At 41.3% G+C, this 18,719-nt stretch overlaps 1 protein-coding gene across 1 annotated transcript in view; it reads right to left on the bottom strand.

The window, feature by feature from the left end:
• Nucleotides 1–18,719, bottom strand: part of PARP12 (poly(ADP-ribose) polymerase family member 12) — a 48,206-nt gene that overhangs the window by 9,740 nt on the left and 19,747 nt on the right. The window contains exons 6-8 of the mRNA XM_082662136.1: nt 12,284–12,470; nt 8,233–8,374; nt 5,247–5,343 (exon numbers count right to left, since the gene is read on the bottom strand). Of these exons, the coding sequence (XP_082518262.1) occupies nt 5,247–5,343; nt 8,233–8,374; nt 12,284–12,470 (426 nt within the window). The remainder of the gene's footprint in view (nt 1–5,246; nt 5,344–8,232; nt 8,375–12,283; nt 12,471–18,719) is intronic.

Genomic DNA, 18,719 nt, shown 5'->3' with positions numbered 1-18,719 from the left:
GACTTCCCTGGTGACACAGTGGTTAAGAATCCGCCTGCCAATGCAGGGGACATGGGTTCGAGCCCTGGTCCGGAAAGATCGCACATGCCGCAGAGCAACTAAGCCCGTGCGCCACAACTACTGAGCCTGCATTCTAGAGCCCAAGAGCCACAACTACTGAAGCCCGCGCACCACAACTACTGAGCCTGCATGCCACAACTACTGACGCCTGTGTGCCTAGAGCCCGTGCTCCACGACAAGAGAAGCCAGAACAATGAGAAGCCTGTGCACCTCAACAAAGAGTAGTCCTGCTTGCCACAACTAGAGAAAGCCTGCGCACAGCGAAGACCCAATGCAGCCAAAAATAAATTAAATAAAAAATAAATTAAAAATGCTGTGAATTCAGAACACAATGATAAAAAAATTTTAAAAACCCAACAGCCTCAATGAAACTAACACAACCTTGTAAATCAACTATACTCCAATAAAAAACAAATTAATTTAAAAAAACAGCCTCAATGACGTATAATTGGCAAATAAAACAGTTTTTAAAACATAAAATTGATGTCAAAATTCATTTGGCAGTAGAAATTTGACTTGAACTGCTAAGAGGCTACTTGTGGTCTATATATATTTCCTTCTTAAAGTGACTATGCATATTTTTACTGCAAAAAATATTAGCATGTTTAATTGCATATGTCACATAATACAAAGCAGCACATGCTCTTTCTAAAAATGAAATAAAAACCCATTTCTAAAAAACAGATGGCCCAAAGGATTTAGAAATAAGGACTGTGAAACTCTAACTCCAAATCATTCCTATTCAGTTTCAGAATGCTGTTCTTCCTACAACAGATTTACCTTCTGTTTCTGCTGGCATGAGACGTATACCTTCATCCTAAACCTCAAAGAACTCCCACAAATAACTTTCCTAGGAAAATGGCACAGTTTAAAAATAACTAAAGAAAAGGTCCCACAAGCAAGAATCAACCAGAAACAGACCCATGAAGACTGAAGATGCTGAAATTACCAGGCAGATTATAAAACAACTATTCTTTCTATGTTTAAAGAAATAAAAGACAAACTTTAAAACATATGCAAGGTGAAGTAAGTCAGAAAAAGAAAAACAAATACTGTATGTTAACACATATATATGGAATCTAAAAAAAAAAAAAAGAATGGTACTGATGAATCTAGTGGCAGGGCAGGAATAAAGACGTAGACATAGAGAATGGACTTGAGGACATGGGGGAGGAGGGGGAAGCTGGGGTGAAGTGAAAGTAGCATCAATATACGTACACTACCGAATGTAAAATATTAGCTAGTGGGAAGCAGCAGCACAGCACAGGGAGAGCAGCTCGGTGCTTCGCGATGACCTAGGGACATGGGATAGGGAGGGTGGGAGGGAGCCTCAATAGGGAGGGGCTATGGGGACATATGTATGCATTATGACTGATTCACTTCATCGTACAACAGAAACTAACACAGTATTGTGAAGCAATTATATTCCAATAAATATCTATTTAAAAAAATCATATGCAAGGAACAGAAAACTGTTAAAAAGACCTGGAGGGTCTGAAAAGAAGAAAAACAAACAGAACTTGTAGAAATGAAAATACAATCCCTGAAGAAGAAGTTCAATGGACAGGCTTACTAGCAGATGAGATGACCTAAAGAGAGGGTGAGCGAGCTGAAAGGTAGGGGCAGTGAAATTATTCAGAATGTGGCGCAGAGCAGGAAGGAGACAAACAAGGCAGGGAAGAAGCCAAGACATGGAGAGCAGAGTGAAAAGGCCTGAACCTGGTCAGAGCCAAACTGAATCTCCAAAAAGAGAGTAGCTAGAACAGCATGGAGGCAATTTTCAAATAGAACTAATGAGACAAACCAACCTACAGACTTAAGAAGCAGAAAGGATCTCAAACAGGACAAATAAAAACACATACCCAGACACATCACAGTGAGAGTGCATAATACAAAGACAAACAGAAAATCTTAAAAGCAGCCAGAAGGAGAAAAAAAGTGATTCTGGAAGAAAGCATCAGTTAGACCAACAGCTGATTTCTCAAAAGCAGCAATGGAAACCAAAGCACAGTGGAGGGATATCTTCAATGTTTCAAGAGAAAATAACTACAAGTGACCCACACAAGAGTCCCAGGTGGTCACAGAGGCCCAAGCAGACTTGCTTGCTGGAGTCATGACCACCAGCTACTGTCACACAAGTTAGAGGGAAGCACGACGCACTTCACTGCACCAATGTGTGTGACATAGCAGGGAGATCCTGAATCCCTCGTATCTTACTCTGAATTTAACCAAAATAACCACTCTTATTTCTGACATGTGGTGTCTGCCATGGTCCCCTGACAACTAAGTAGAGTGACAACAAAAGAGATCCAGTCTCAGAAAGGAGACAGGTAAGTTTTTCTAAACTGCATCTAGGGTAGGCTCTGGATAGGGAGAGACTAAAACATGACGTCCAGAAGTAGGATGACTCATAGTTAACCAAAACTAAATCCAGAAGCAATTCACAGGAGAGACTGAAACAAAATTTAACTAACTAAATAATAAATATTTCTGCATGGTAAAATACTTCATAGACAAAGCCAAAAGGCAAACAACAAACGAAGAAAACACACTGCAATTTATATAACAAACCGAGGGCTGATCTCCCCATTAGATAGAAGACTCTTAATGTTTAAGAAAAATACCAAAATGTTGAGAGAAGAATGGACAAAACGACAAACAGTCCACTGAAAAAGAAAGGCAAATGGCCCTTACATGTAGGAAAAAATATTAAACCTCATTTATAAGAGAAAGTACATTAAATACACTGAAACACCCTTTCCCACCTATGAGAACAGCGAAAATCCAAGAGCTTGATGACTCCCTCTGTTGGCAAGGGGGAGGGAAGCAGGCACCTCACACATTCTGGGGTGAGTGCATTAACGGTTCCACCCCACAAAGAGGAACTTGCATTTACCTTCTAGGACTCTAACCTGAGGACCCACCTCCACAAATATGAAATAGCATATACACCAGACATCCTTTGTGGTATCATACTTGTAACAGCAAAACACTGAAAAAGGGCAAAACATCCCTCGAAAGGGGACAGATTAAACTATGGTATGCAAATGATGGAGAACTGTGAAGACAGAAACAGAATTTAGAAGACTTCAATGAACTGAAAGGGAGTAATTTTTTTTTCAATATTTGTATATACTGTGAAATGATCACAACAAATCTAGTAATGATCTATTTTTAAGCGAAAAACAAAAGGTACAGAATAGTATATATAGAATGTTACCTTTTATGCAAGAAAAGAAAATAAGATACTTTTATGTATATGCATTTGCTCATTTTTGCAAAAATAAACACAGAAAGATAAACCAGAAACTGATGAAAATGTTTGCCCATCATAGGAACAGTGTGGAGATAACAGTGAGAATACTGACTGCTGAGTGTACCTTTTCATATAGTTTTGACTTTTAAATCATGTTTTACACATAGCCAAAAATAAATTTTAATAAGAAAGGGAGGAAGGAAGGCACACTTGGCTTCGAAGGAAACAGGGAGCGGAAACCCCAGGAGGCTACTTTGTTAGACTCACAGGTACTCTATTTGCTTGGATTGATAATACCTTTTCCCTCTAGCTTCTTTAAATGACCCTGCCATGCTCCACAAACACAACCACTGAAGTCCATCTGTGAAATCTTAAAAGAAGAAACAGAAACACTGTAAGTTCTCTGTGAAACAGAAACGAGCCAGATTTCTCCGGCTGATGGAAGGTGCAGTCCGCTAACAGCAGCGCTGGCTACAGCTCTGGCTACAGTCCCGGCTTGCTGTCACACACCCAGACTAATGGGCACCATGGTATCTCTCACCATCCAGGCCACCCTCCCCCAGTAAGTGGCCGTGGGGATTGGAGAGAACTGACCCCTCCCCCAGCTCCAATCCTAGCACGCTTGCCTCAAGTCTAAAACTACTGATTCAGAGGGGTCTGATCAGTTTGCAAAGTTCACAGATTTGCCCATCAGCTGCAGGAGGGCCCTGCCTGCTCCTAAATGCACAGAAGGCCAGGCACTACCCTTGTGGCTTCTGGCAGCCTGTGACATAAGGGATCCCACCCTGGGGATGAAGTTGGCCAATTAGTGCCTGCAGCACCTGTTTTTGGTATTCCATGATATCCAAGTACTAAAATAATGGGGTTTTATTGGTGTAATTTTTGGTGTATTTCAACATTTACAAAAATTCAGGTCTGTGACTCAATTATTCACTTGAAAAGACCAGCTGATGAGCTGGCTTCAAGTCTAGAGTGGCTAGCAGATCACAACAAGCAGCCCTATAGTTACATGTCACAAAGCCTCTACCCACAAGGATAATCCTTTCTCTTGTTTCAAAGCCTTTCCAACTAGTAGAATACGCATGTCAGTAGTCAAACTGCTACAGGTGACTCTACACTGGAATTGCCATTCATACATGACACAACTGGAGGAAAAAGAGGAACTTAAAACCCTTTGTTAGAAACAAAAACCACAGTTTGCTACCAGAGGAAAAAACCTGACTAACAAACATACACACAAATGAACAGAAAAACCCCAAGGGCTGTTTAAAAAGATTTCCTGCAAGTTATAAAACAAAAGATATAATCACTTGAAGATGGAAACAGAAAATATCAGGAGTTAGATTATTACTATTTCCTCACCATTCTCTAAGTTAGTCTAAACTAAGAAAGAACTTTTTGGCTTCTGGAAAGATCTGCACAAGAATACCTGATGTCTCAGTAACATCACTGGCAAACTTAAAGATAAAACATCTAATTAAGTGATTTTTCTGGTGTCTTTTTCCTTTATTTTATGTTGTGTTTGGCTTATCATTTAATGCTTTGTTAACTGCATCTGCATCATCATTAAAATGATTATACACCAAACATTTACTTTTTATAAATTTATGTTGTATTTTATAGCTTTATAATATATGCTACTATGTTTTCATTTGAATGTGGTAAATATACACTGATTTTTCTGTTTCATGAAGCCTCAACCTTCTTACAGATCACTCAAATGAACAGCAGCACTTTGGTATTAAGTGAAGGAAAGTACAAATACACTCAGAGGAGGGCCAGGTACAGGAAACAGAGACAGAGAGTGCCAGGGCATAAGTCTGCAAGCCAGCTAACCCTCTTAATGCTGTAGCTAGTCTGAGTAGATTCTGTACCTGCAGCAGAGCACACAACAACTGATACACACACAAGTTCCCCAAATGCCACCTACCAGGTTTGCTTCAGCTTCACATCCTGGGGAGATACGAATTTGGGTCTCCGGCAAACGTTTCTAACTGTGCCATAGACCAGGTTTTTCTGAACGAAGTCTGGGAAAAACAAACACACACACACATATACACATATGGGATAGCAATGTTTTATAAACACAAATTAAATGGGTTGGAAAGCTAATCCAAATGTAAAGCTCACAATCAGTCTGTTAAAAAAATAAGGCAATTTTACACATTTCAAATATTCAAAAAGAAAACAGGTACCTGTAGGAGACTGGGTTTAATGACTAGATGAATGATTAGTAATTGACATATCAATTATACATGAGTGCTTTTAAATTGTTCCTTCCAATCTTGTTTAAACTATTATTTTGCTCAGCAATTTTTCCCAGCTTGGATATAAAAAAGCTTCAGCCCAGCCTGAGACCGATCTACCCCATCTTGAGCCAGTGGAATTTAGAGTTAATATAATAATTTTACTCTTATGAGTTTTTTTTCTTACTTTGACTAAACTTACCCTACAGAAATACTTCTCAACTTTTTAAAAACTGGACTGTCTTTAATAAATGAAATCCTTGCCCCATGCCCAAGATTCTCAGATTCCTCCTGAGGGCAGCAGTGGGGGGACAAGGGAACTATCGTTCATGTTGAAAAATCACAATACCTCTAAGTTAGACTACATGTCCCGACCCACCAGGAGAACTCTGTCAAGTCTTATTTTCTGCAGTAGAGTACAAACAATTTTCTTTCACTTGAAAAACTAACTCACCCTACTGCATTTCAGCATACACCCAGTGATCACCTAGGCGACACTGTGTCCCTTATGCCACAGCCCACATGGTCATCACGATGGGCACTCCTGGGGGGTCCCCACATTCTAATCGGGAGCCCATATAATCCACAGATGGCTACCACAACCCCTTCAGTTACCCATCACTCAACCTCCCACCAATACTCTGCTAATTAGCTTAAACGGGCTTTTTGTTGACTAACACTGCAATGAACCCGAAATGAGCTTTTACTGGTGAAATGAAAAGGTATTCAAGATAAGTGAACTGGATAAATATATGTGAGACCCATTCCCCACCGTCCCCTAGACAGGGTAAATATGAGGCCTTCTCCCTAATTTGCCCTCAAAGAGGATACACTAGGCGAAGTCCCTAAACAAGCCCTGATCTTGGGGATTCTGCCCAACTGATACCAGCTAACAGACGTCAGAATTCTGCCTCTGGAGTCTTGGCATTTGCCTTGAGCGACTGTTTCACGACAGGAGTCTAAAAGGCAGAGCCAAGTCTTCCCTGATCCTACAGAATGAGTCAGTTGTGCGTGTTTCTTAAACGTCCCTGCTTCCTCATAAATATTTAGTTAATAAATGTGAGTGGCAGGTTGCGGTCTGAGACTTGCTTTCACTCTACCTAGCAGTCAGGTTATGAAGGGAGAAGTTAACTCACCTCAAAGTACTTCTGTGGCTACTGTTATGTACCAACCAACAAACAAAAGAATTGTGTCCACCCAAGTGAGCTTGAGTGAGTCTGCAGCAAACATGCTTTTTCTTGCAGTCTGCAGTGAACTCAATGTGTGTGCTCTTCCCCACCCTCATCTTAACTGTTCTGTCCCCTGGGGCTGCTGCCTATGTTGAGAATGATAAAGGCTACATCTGACATTTCTGTTTGATCTGTTTTGATATAGTCCAGATACTTTAAAGAAATACTTCAAACTATGGTCAGCAGCAGTCAGATGGGTACTAGGTGTATAGACTTGTTCTTCAGGCCTGTCCTGACTTATTATTTCACATATTTCTCACCATCCCCTTTAATGCACTTGAGTTTATCAGACTGTGGATTGCAAACCACCTCACGTATGACTTGTGTTGCCCAGCTGACACTGCAGACTGTAAGCAGTTCTCGCTGTAGCGTAGAAGAAACTTCTAGGCTCTCCGTACAGGCACATTGAGAGGGCAGCAATTCTACTTTAAGTAAAACCACAAGTGCTACAAACCACAAGCAAAACCAACTGGCTAAAAGCAAGCAGACAGAGTGGATTTAGGATAATTCACCAAAAACACTTTGCTGCCCTCCAAACAGAAGGTCCACAAAAATAAAGAAAATAATAAACTATGCTTAAAGGAAGGCCCACTTAATTTTCTTGAAAAATGATGAAAACTCAGAGGGATTCAGAGTTTAAAATGTGAATTTAAAGGCAAAACTGAACTGAACAGGGATGGACTGATAAATCTCTGTGAAAATGGCTTGAGAGAAGCCACAAAAAACCTGAAACTTAAAAAAAAAAAAAAAGTCACAAATAAGCCACTGGAAGGCCTGACCAAAGGGCGTTTGGTCTGTTTCTGTCTATCTGCCTGTCTGTCAAGGCAACCAGAACAAGCCAAGGCCCAGACTCAGGATACCACGAGCAGAGCATCTGAAAATCTGCTTCCCAACAACTTTTAGTTGAAGTGTGTGCCTACCACGTGTTTAGCCGGCCGGCCATCTATGCTGAAGGTGTCTACAGAAAGCAGAGCTGCACAGCAGAACCACTATGACACGTGTCAGCAACCTGGACACAGGGACGCCCATGGCCTACAGGACAACCGCCACTGCCCACAGGCTGATGCTGCTTGTCCTCCACAAGGAGGGCTCCTGTCCCCTCCTATCACCCCGCAGGCAGCTCCCCACCCATCCCTCTGGCGGGCCTCTATGCCCCCTTCCAGTCTGGCAGCGCTTCAGGAGCAGGGACCACCCCATCCTTCTCTTTCCTGGCTCTCAATGTGTGTGTGGACTTTCTCCAGGGTTAAAATGGAAAAGGCAAAGCCAGCAGATGACCAGGTCCTGCTGGGTGAGTGCAGAGGGTCAGGAAGTATCTTTTTTCTTTTGGCCAGATCAAGCAGCTTGCGGGATCTCAGTTCCCCAACCAGGGATTGAACCCAGGCCACAGCAGTGAAAGCTCGGAATCCTAACCACTAGGCCACCAGGGAACTCCAGGAAGTACCTTTGAAGTCTAATTCGTATGTGTGCTTTCCTGCCTGGAACTTCAGAGTGGCAGCCTGGGGGTCAGACCCTGCGGCACAGTACGCCAGGTAGGCCTTCTCCACATCGCTGTTGCTGACGCTGGTCACGGGGTGCTCCACGCCCTGTGAAGGCAAAGCCAGATACGAGGTGAAGGCAAGAAGAAGACAGACGCTGGGGGCCGTCTGCACCACCCACAAATGTGCCCACGGTGGTTGTTTGTGTCCTGGGGGAGGCAGAGGAGAGGAGCCGGGCACGGTGCGGTGGCAGGAGAGGGAGGCACAGGAAAGGAGCCGACGCAACTACCTCCTGAAAGCTGCTCAGGAAACAGAAGCCCATACACGAGGACCCCGCTAACCCGGACAATGCATGGGAGCGATGAGAGAGAGGGCATTCAATTACTCATGACGGATGATACAACCCTTCAAAGGAAGGTGAAACATCAATGGTGAATTCTCAAATGCTGCTTCACTGAGGGCCTGAGCGACGCTACCTCCTCTGTCCCTTGTTCCCACCACCCTTTAATCAGAGTTCAGTTCTCCTTGCTGTTGTCTTTTTCTGGTCTCTTGGAGAGCTCTATTTTTTCAATTATCCATTTTGATCCCTCATCCTCTTTCCCATTACCTACATGATATCAAAGATTTTGGAATGGACTTGAGTTTGAATTCTGGCTCTCGAATCTGCTTCCTCTATAACCTCAGCACGTTATTGGAACCTCTCTGAACCTCAATGATCTCAATTCTATGACAGGAATAACAACAGAATTTAAATCATACTCATGTCATTATACAATAGGACCATCCCATCCTCAAAGACCTGGAAAAATGATTAAAATAAGGCACAGAGAGCCCTTAGCACAGTGCCTGGAACAAAAAGCAAAGGTGCCGCAGAAATAGAGGCAGATACCTGGGCATACAAGTCTGAAGTTTGGAGAGGAATCTGGTCTACAGACAGAGATGCAGACATCACTCAAGGTGGCCACCAATGTCAGAAGAGCTGGGGTTCAGGCTAGACCCCGGGAAACGCCAACATTCACAAAGAAAAGTAGAAAAAAGAAGCCCATGAAGGAGACAGAGGAGGAGCAAAAAAGGAGAGTGAGGCTCAAATGTGACATATGAAACATTTTTTCAATAAAATAAATAAGAACTTTTAAAATTTTAAATAAACAAATCAAACAAAACAAAAGCAAGCACACAGATACACAGACAGACTGGTGTTACCAAAGGGGAAACAAAGGGGAGGTGAGGAGAGGGTGAAATGGGTAAAGAAGGCCAACCGGTGACAGATGGAAAATAAACCTTTGGTGGTGAGCACGCTGCAGTGTATGTAGAAGTCAAGATACATCGTTGCACACATGAAACTCATGTAATATTAGAAAACAATAAGTAACTGAATAATTAATTTAATCTAATTAAAGAAAGAAAGGAAAGGAAGGAGGGAGTGGGCAACAAGCTGGGTGGAGACTGGCAATGCCACAGGATTTGGCACCTGGGCCCTTTGCCAGTGGCTATGGCTGGTGACGGCTGTGCTGAACCGGGTCCCACCTCCTGCAGGCGTTCCATGAATGGTGACCAGATGAACAGAAGTAAGATTCTGGCAAGTGGAGGAATAAATGGAAGTCTTCCCTTTCAAGCAGAGATAGATGGATTGTTTGGGTACAAAAGGGTGAGGGCAATTGTAGAGCTTTTAGATCAAACCAAAGGAGATCACAGGAGAGGGGAAAAGGCAAAAGGTAAATCGACACAAGAAGACTGTTGAGAATAATCCAGCCCGGATACAGGTTGGGGTAATGCGTCGTGGAGCCCACCACCTCAGGGACGGCAGGTTCAACGTGGGAAAACTCAGTGGGCCAAAAAAGAGTAACACATTTATACACAAGATTAGGTTATGGATTAAACTGTAACCCCCAAAAAGACATGTTGAAGTCTTAACCCCCAGTACCTCGGAATGTGACCTTATTTGGAAATAGGGTCATTGCAGATGTAATTATTTAAGATGAGATCATACTGGAGTAGGTGGGCCCTTAACCAACATGACCAATGTCCTCATAAGAGGATGGCCACATGAGGAATGCTACTGATGAGCAGGTAGAGATTAGAGTGATGCAAATACAACTGAGGAACACCACAGATCACCAGCAAACCACCAGAACTGAGGAAAAGACAAGCAAGAATTCCCTACAGGTTTCAGAGAAAACATGGCCTTGCTGCCACCTGGATTTCAGTTTCCAGCCTCCAGAGCTGTGAGACAACAAACCCCTGCTGCTCTAAGCCACCTAGTTTGTGGTACTTTGCTATGATGACCCAGGAAATTAATACAGGGTGGAGGCAACCTGGACCTGAAATTTGGGCGTATATCCTGAGCTCAGGCAGAAAAGAACCCAGCTTTTCTGATAATCAAGAGAAAACTGTCTTGAACTGGCAATTAGCAGAAAACTAAGAAAGAAATCCAATTATAGGGTGACATCAGAAGTGTGTGGAAAAGGAAGAGCTAGAATGGACCGGTCACCCTATGAGGGGCCCTGCCGTTGGTACAAAATGAGACCATACAGCCGAAAGTCACCGAGTCCGCATGTGCACATCTGAATGCACCAGCGTGTGGTATGTTGGTAAAACCCACAGTTTATTCCCAGAGATTCTCGCTATTCTAAATACTCAATGTTCTAAACTATGCACTCTGGCTACACTGCAATAAAGGAGTAGCAGCCTAGAAAAGAAAAAGGGAAAACCCTGAGTTCGGTTGTTTGGAGGAGAAAGACCCCTGTCCCCAAAGTTGTGACAACGCAGTTTCTGAAGTCACCCAGGGTCCCGTATCATCCCACTCAGCTCCCAGAAGGGGGACGAATCACCAAACAAAACGTGAGCGGCTGTCACATTTGCCAGTTGCTTCTTGCCTGCTGTGTGTTCCTCCATGACGCCTCCGGGTGAGCTCCACTCATCATCATCTCTCCCGCTCAATGCCAGGCTTGGCCTCTGCACCCCCCCTCCTGACCAAACCCAGAGCAATGCTGGAGAGCCTCCCTGGACAAATCCAGGGAAGACAGAAGGAACCCCCAGGACGCTCAGAGAGGGAGACGGGTTGGGAAGAGGACGGACAGAGCAGTGAAGCGGGAAGGCCGGCACTGGCAGAAGTGGAGGGGAAGAATGAGGGCACAAGCCATCTCCTGAGAGTGACCGTGTCCAACTGGCCAGTGGGCATAGGCAGCAACACCTCTGTCCTTCAACTGGCCAGTCTAACTCCTGAGGATCTGCCAGGTACAGGCACCACCCTCAGCAGGGGGGCACACCAGTGGCAAAAGCTCCCATGAAGCTCACATTACCGAGTCCCAGAGAAAAAGATATCCCAAGTGCAGGAGAAACTAAAGCCTTACTACTATAGCATCTTACAACCCAGAAGAATACAAATGTCTATTAGACCACATATCCCAATTTTCATTTGGGAGAAGGTGTCACTATTGAAATGGTGACCTCCCTATACTTATACCTCTACAGGTAACCAGGGGGCTCCCTTTAATCTGATTCATCCACAAACATCTTTGAATAATTAACAGCAGCAATTATTCGACACAGATACCAAATCAACAGCTGAAATCAGTCAATTTTCGTATACTTGCCCACCTTCTGTAAAGTTGCTGCTACAGATAAGGCAGAAAGCTAGCTTTGAAAAGCCTTCAGCTTTATTCCACAGCTACACAAACACTCCAGCACACACAGGCACTTGCTCTGGAGTTACTGCTCAACAGTAAGAGAGGCATCTTTCTACCCCATTTAACGAAATGTGATCTCACTACAACTAAAGTCATTCAGTCCTGATGAACGGATAGCTAATTGTTCAAAGATGGAACCTCATACAAATGAACTCTAAATTATCCCATTTTGCCATAATTCCTGCAAAGCAAGTGCGTCATAAGGGGACCTGGGGATCTTTGGCTCTGTCAAGGGCTCCCCAGAGCAATCCTTGTGCCCATGTTTGGAAAGGCTCCCCCATCATGGACCCTCAGGAAGGAACACTCACCCTCTTTCCGTGACACTTACTTGTCTTCCATACTCCTGCCAAAAGCCAAATTCATCGTTCCAGTACCAAACCCACTCAGTGGTGAGGACAAAGTGTGGAGGTTTGGTGAGCGAGGAGGCCGTGGAGAGGCGGCGAGCCAAGGTGGAACCAAACGTCATGGAGTTAAAGTTCAGAAAACCAGTGAGAAAGCTACTGGTGCACACGATCCTACAAAAGAACATGAGAAGTAAACTGAAAACCCACCAGCCACATGGACTCAGATACTCAGCTCCCCCATGGTCTTCTAGATACTCTGCTGGAAGATGTGAACATACATGTGACCTGAACATTTACAAAAATGTGTTGGGGTGGGATGCGGGACCTGCTTTTTAAGATCCATTTTGCTGTGTGAAAATAATAAAATCACAGTAATATGGAAAACCTGTTATCATGACATTCCTTTCACTACACAGAAAATGCTGGTTAAAATATTCTTTTTTAAAATGCATTGCTGAGATAGCAAGAAACAGAAATCCTCAGAAGCCAAAAATAGTTTAACATACATTGAATGCATGTGGGCCAGCCCCTGTACGAAGTGCTTTGTACATATTAAGGGATTAAGTCTTCATAACACTGAAGTTGCAACTTATCCCCATTTCACAGATATGAAAACAGAAGCCCAGGAAGGTTCAGAAACCTGTCCAAGGTCAAACAGCTAATCGATGGCAGAGCTGGGGTTTAAGTCAAGCAGTTTGGCAGAACAGCCTGTACTCTGAGCCACCAGGATCTATTCCCTTTCCAAATGCTGAAGTGCCCCAAGAGCAAACGGAAGGTCTGGAACCAGACAGGTGAATGAGGACTAAAGCCAGTGGCTGTCCAAGGGCAGTGTCAGTGAGTAACGACAAAAAGCCCTATTTTTAGCAGCAATGAGGAAACAGAAAACAAATGTAGGATCTGAATATGGTCAGGGGTCAAATCTCCGAAGAGACACTTCTGCATAAAACCATGATCCTAAAAGACTACATATATCCTTAGTGAAGGGAGGCCAGGAAAGGAATCTGCTTTGCAAAGAAAGTCAGCAAGGAAATTTGCCTGTGTCAGTGTTAGCTCTGGATGGAAAGGAAGAAAACTTCCACTGAGAACTCATAAACCACTCAGGCCTCACAAAAGTTAATTCACACTTCCTGCGTGAGAATTAACTTGAAAGACTCACCGTGGCAATTCCCAGAGAAGCAAACACAAATCCCCTCTGGAAGGAATTCACCTTCAACTCAGGCCTCAAAAGAATTTCCACAGGTAAAGTTTCAGCAAACATGGGCTTACAATCAAATAAATCAGGAACAAGACACCATGAGCAAAACCCAGCAAAAACAATCAGTCCACCAAAGACAACAAACATTAGAGTTCTTGGATATAAATATGCAATATGTATGAAGTGTTTTTGAAAGTTAAATTGAGTATCACAAGTATGAGTTAAGGATAAAGAAACTGGACAGCCACATGTAAAAGTATGAAATTAGAACACTCCCTAACACCATACACAAAAATAAACTCAAAATGGATTAAAGACCTAAATGTAAGGCCAGACACTATAAAACTCTTAGAGGAAAACATAGGCAGAACACTCTATGACATAAATCACAGCAAGATCCTTTTTGACCCACCTCCTAGAGAAATGGAAATAAAAACAAAAATAAACAAATGGGACCTAATGGAACTTAAAAGCTTTTGCACAGCAAAGGAAAACATAAACAAGACAAAAAGACAACCCTCAGAATGGGAGAAAATATTTGCAAATGAAGCAGCTGACAAAGGATTAATCTACAAAATAAATAAACAGCTCATGCAGCTCAATATCAAAAAAACAAAGAACCCAATCCAAAAATGGGCAGAAGACTTAGACATTTCTCAACATCACTAATCATTAGAGAAATGCAAATCAAAACTACAATGAGGTATCACCTCACACCAGTCAGAATGGCCATCATCAAAAAATCTACAAGCAATAAATGCTGGAGAGGGTGTAGAGAAAAGGGAACCCTTCTTGCACTGTTGGTGGGAATGTAAATTGATACAGCCACTATGGAGAACAGTATGGAAGTTCCTTAAAAAACTAAAAATAGAACTACCATATGACCCAGCAATCCCACTACTGGGCATATACCCTGAGAAAACCATAATTCAGAATCATGTACCACAATGTTCACTGCAGCTCTATTTACGATAGCCAGGACATGGAAGAAACCTAAGTGTCCATCGACAGATGAATGGATAAAGAAGATGTGGCACATATATACAATGGAATATTACTCAGCCATAAAAAGAAACGAAATTGAGTTATTTGTAGTGAAGTGGATGGACCTAGAGTCGGTCATACAGAGTGAAGTAAGTCAGAAAGAGAAAAACAAATACCGTATGCTAACACATATATATGGAATCTAAAAAAAAAAATTTTTTTTAATGGTTCTAAAGAACCTAGGGGCAGGACAGGAATAAAGACGCAGACGTAGAGAATGGACTTGAGGACATGGGGAGGGGGAAGGGTAAGCTGGGACGAATTAAGAGAGTGGCATGGACTTATATATACTACCAAATGTAAAATAGATAGATAGTGGGAAGCAGCCGCATAGCACAGGGAGATCAGCTCGGTGCTGTGTGACCACCTAGAGGGGTGGGATAGGGAGGGTGGGAGGGAGACGCAAGAGGGAGGGGATATGGGGAGATATGTACGTGTATAACTGATTCACTTTGTTACAAAGCAGAAACTAACACACCATTGTAAAGTAATTATCCAATAAAGATGTTATTAAAATAAATAAAATAAAATAAAATAAACTATAAGAATGAACCAGGTAGGGCTTCCCTGGTGGCACAGTGGTTGGGAATCTGTCTGCCAATGCAAGGGACACAGGTTTGAGTCCTGGCCCCAGGAGATCCCACATGCCACGGAGCAACTAAGTCCGTGTGCCACAACTACTGAACCTGCGCTCAAGAGCCCACAAGCCACAACTACTGAGCCACGTGCCACAACTACTGAAGCCCATGCACCTAGAGCCCATGCTCCGCAACAAGAGAAGCCACGACAATGAGAAGCCTGTGCACCGCAACAAAGAGTAGCCCCCGCTCGCCACAACTAGAGAAAGCCTACACACAGCAAGGATGACCCAACACAGCCAAAAATAAAAACAAATAAATAAATAAATAAATTTATATAAAAAAAGAATTAACCAGATAACTTTGAAATTAATATTATTAATTAATTAATATTATTAATTAACCTTTAGAATTAATTAACCTTTAGAATTAATATAATAATTAAAAAATTTAAACCACAATAGATAGGACACAGTGCACTCAGACAAGGCTGAACTAGTGAACTGGGTGAACAAGTGAAGCAATTCCCCTGCATACAGCAGAGAGAATGAGAGAAGTTAAAAGACATAAAAGATAAAGCAAGAAGACCTTAACATATGTCTAACCAGAAGTTCAGAGAAGCAATACTTGAAGAGATCATGCCTGAGGAGCTTCCAGAATTGATTAAACATAAAGCCTCCCACTCAGAAAGCACAACAAATTATAAGTAGATTAAATAAATATAAATCCACACATAGACAGATCTTAGTGAAACTGTAGCACCAAAGAATGACGAGATATTTAAAGTAGTCAGAGAGAAAAAAGAGATTACCTATCATGATGGGTTGAACTGTGTCCTTACAAAGATATATTCGAGTCCTAACTCTTGGTACCTGTAAATTTGGAAATATGGTCTTCACAGATGTAATCAAGTTATGATGAGGTCATACTCAATTAGCTTGAGCCCTAATTCAATGACTGGTGTCCTTATAAGAAGAAGGAAATTTGGACACAGACAGAGACACGTGGGAGAAAGCCATGAGACAACAAAGGTAGAGATTACAGCAATGCAGCTATAAACCTGGGAATGCCAAGGAACACCAAGGACTGCTAACAACCACCAGGAGCTAGGAAGAAGCAAGGAAGGATCTTCCCCTGGAGTCTTCAGACAGAGCATGGCCCTGCTGACACCTTGACTTTGGACTTCCAGCCTCCAGAACTATGACAATAAATTTTTGTTGTCTTAAGTCACCAAGTTTCTGGCAATCTGTTATGGTAGCCCCAAAAAACTAACACATTTATACTGACAGCGAACTTCTAAATAGAAGCAATGGAAGCAGAAAACAATGGAATAATCTTTGAAGAACTGAGAGAAAATACCCAATAAAACTATCTTTCAAGAATGAAGATGAAATAAAAACACTTTCAGACAAACAAAAAATACATCTGCCCCTAGACTCTCACTAAACTAACTTCTAGAACATGAACTCAAAGGAAAATGATCCTCACAGAAACATATGAACAAAAGAATTGTGCGCAAAAACAAAATGGTAAACCTAAACGTCCATCCACAGATGAATGGATAAAAAAGATGTGGTACATATATACAATGGAATATTACTCAGCCATAAAAAAGAACAAAATAATGTCATTTGCAGCAATGTGGATGCAACTAGAATTATCATACTAAGTGAAGTCGGAAAGAGAAAGACAAATACCATATAATATCACTTATATGTGGAATCTAAAACATGACACAAATGAACCTATCTATGAAACAGAAACAGAAACATGGACATAGAGACAGACTGGTGGTTGCCAAGGGGGAGGGGGAAGGGGGCTGGAGGAGGGATGGAGTGGGAGGTGGGGTTTGGCAGATGTAAGCTTTTATAAATAGAATGGATAAACAACAAAGTCCTACTGTATAGCATAGAAAACTATATTCAATATCGTATGATAAACCATAATGGAAAAGAATATCTAAAAACAGGTATATACATGTATAACTGAATCACTATGCTGTACAGCAGACATTAGCACAACACTGTAAATCAACTATACTTCGGGGAGTTCCCTGGTGGCCTAGTGGTTAGGATTCCGGGCTTTCACTGCTGTGGCCCATGTTTAATCCCTGGTCAGGGAACTGAGATCCTACAAGCTGTGTGGCGAGGCCAAAAAAAGAAAAAAAAAAAACCTATACTTCAATATGAAATAAATATTGATTAAAAGAAAACATTAAAAAAACCAAAATGGTAAACATTTAAATTTAAACAAATACTGACTGTATAAAACAAGGCTAATTTCTAACTTCTGGGATTAAGAAAATAATAGAAGCAATATTTACACAGCACATCTTACATGCCTGGCATTGTTCTGAGTGTTTTACACACATTAATTCTTTTAATTCTCAAAATAACACTTTGATATAGGAACTATTATTTTTATCTACTTGACATATGCAGAAACTGAGGCACAGGACGGCTAAGTACTTTTCCCAAATTCACACAAGTAGTATATAAGTATGAATGGAACTAGTCAGAATTCAAGTGTTCAAGATTCTTTTATTGTTCAGGAGAATGATAAAAGGTATAGATTAGCTTAAATTGTTAAACTAAGGTATATTAAGTTACAGGGTCTGTTTTCCAGGGTAATCACTAAAAGAACAGAAATTCACTATGTAACTTCCAAATTAGTAGATGAGGGGGAAAACAAAAAATCAAATGTGGAAACATCTAAGAGAAGATCAAAAAGGGAAAAGAAAAATAGAAAAAGCAGGTCAAATAGCAAAAACCAAAACAGACAGTAGAATAAATAAATTCAAATGTATAGGTAATCACAACAAATGGATAAACCACAATATTTAACTTTTGATTAAAAGAGAAAGATTGTCATACTGAAAAAATAACCAGTTCTACAGTGTTTACAGGAAATATAACTAAAATGTAAACAAAAGAGCTTGAAAGTAAAATAGTGAACAGTAGCTAAAAAAAAAGTTGGCTTAGTTATATATATTAATATCAAACGAAACAGACTTAAGGCATAAAAGCATTACTAGAAATAAAAAGCATCCACTTTCTATTGCTAATAGGCTCAATTTAACAGGAAGATAAAAGTTTTAAACTTCTATATACTTCATAATAGTTTTTAAATATATAAAATAAAAATTGATGGAATTACAAGGAGAACCGACAAATTCATAGTGAATGTTAACATACCTTTGAGTAACTGACACAAGAAGCAGACAAAGAAATCAATAAGGATAAAGAAGATTAGAACCACACAATTAACACACTTCATCTAACACCACATCCAAAAGACTCTGCATACACAGAATTTTACCAAAACTAACCATGTACTACACCCATAAAGCAAGCCTCAACAAAATTCGAAGAATCTCTTATATAGCCTGACCACAATGCAATCCATTTGAATTTAAATTTTAAAACTAATTTTAAAATACACTTAGAAATAAATCATGGGTCATCTAATCTATGAGATCAAAAAAGGAGAAAAGTTTGTTCCTCTAAAAAAGAAAAATATTAGTAAAATTAATAAATCTCTGCAAGATTGATCAAGAAAAAAGACAGGGAGAGAAAAAAGATTAGAACTGTAAAAGGGGACAAA

Source organism: Grampus griseus (genome assembly GCF_964374135.1).
Source record: "Grampus griseus genome assembly, chromosome: 9".
In the NCBI taxonomy this organism is placed as follows: Eukaryota; Metazoa; Chordata; class Mammalia; order Artiodactyla; family Delphinidae; genus Grampus; species Grampus griseus.
This window is presented reverse-complemented; position numbering and strand designations above follow the sequence as displayed.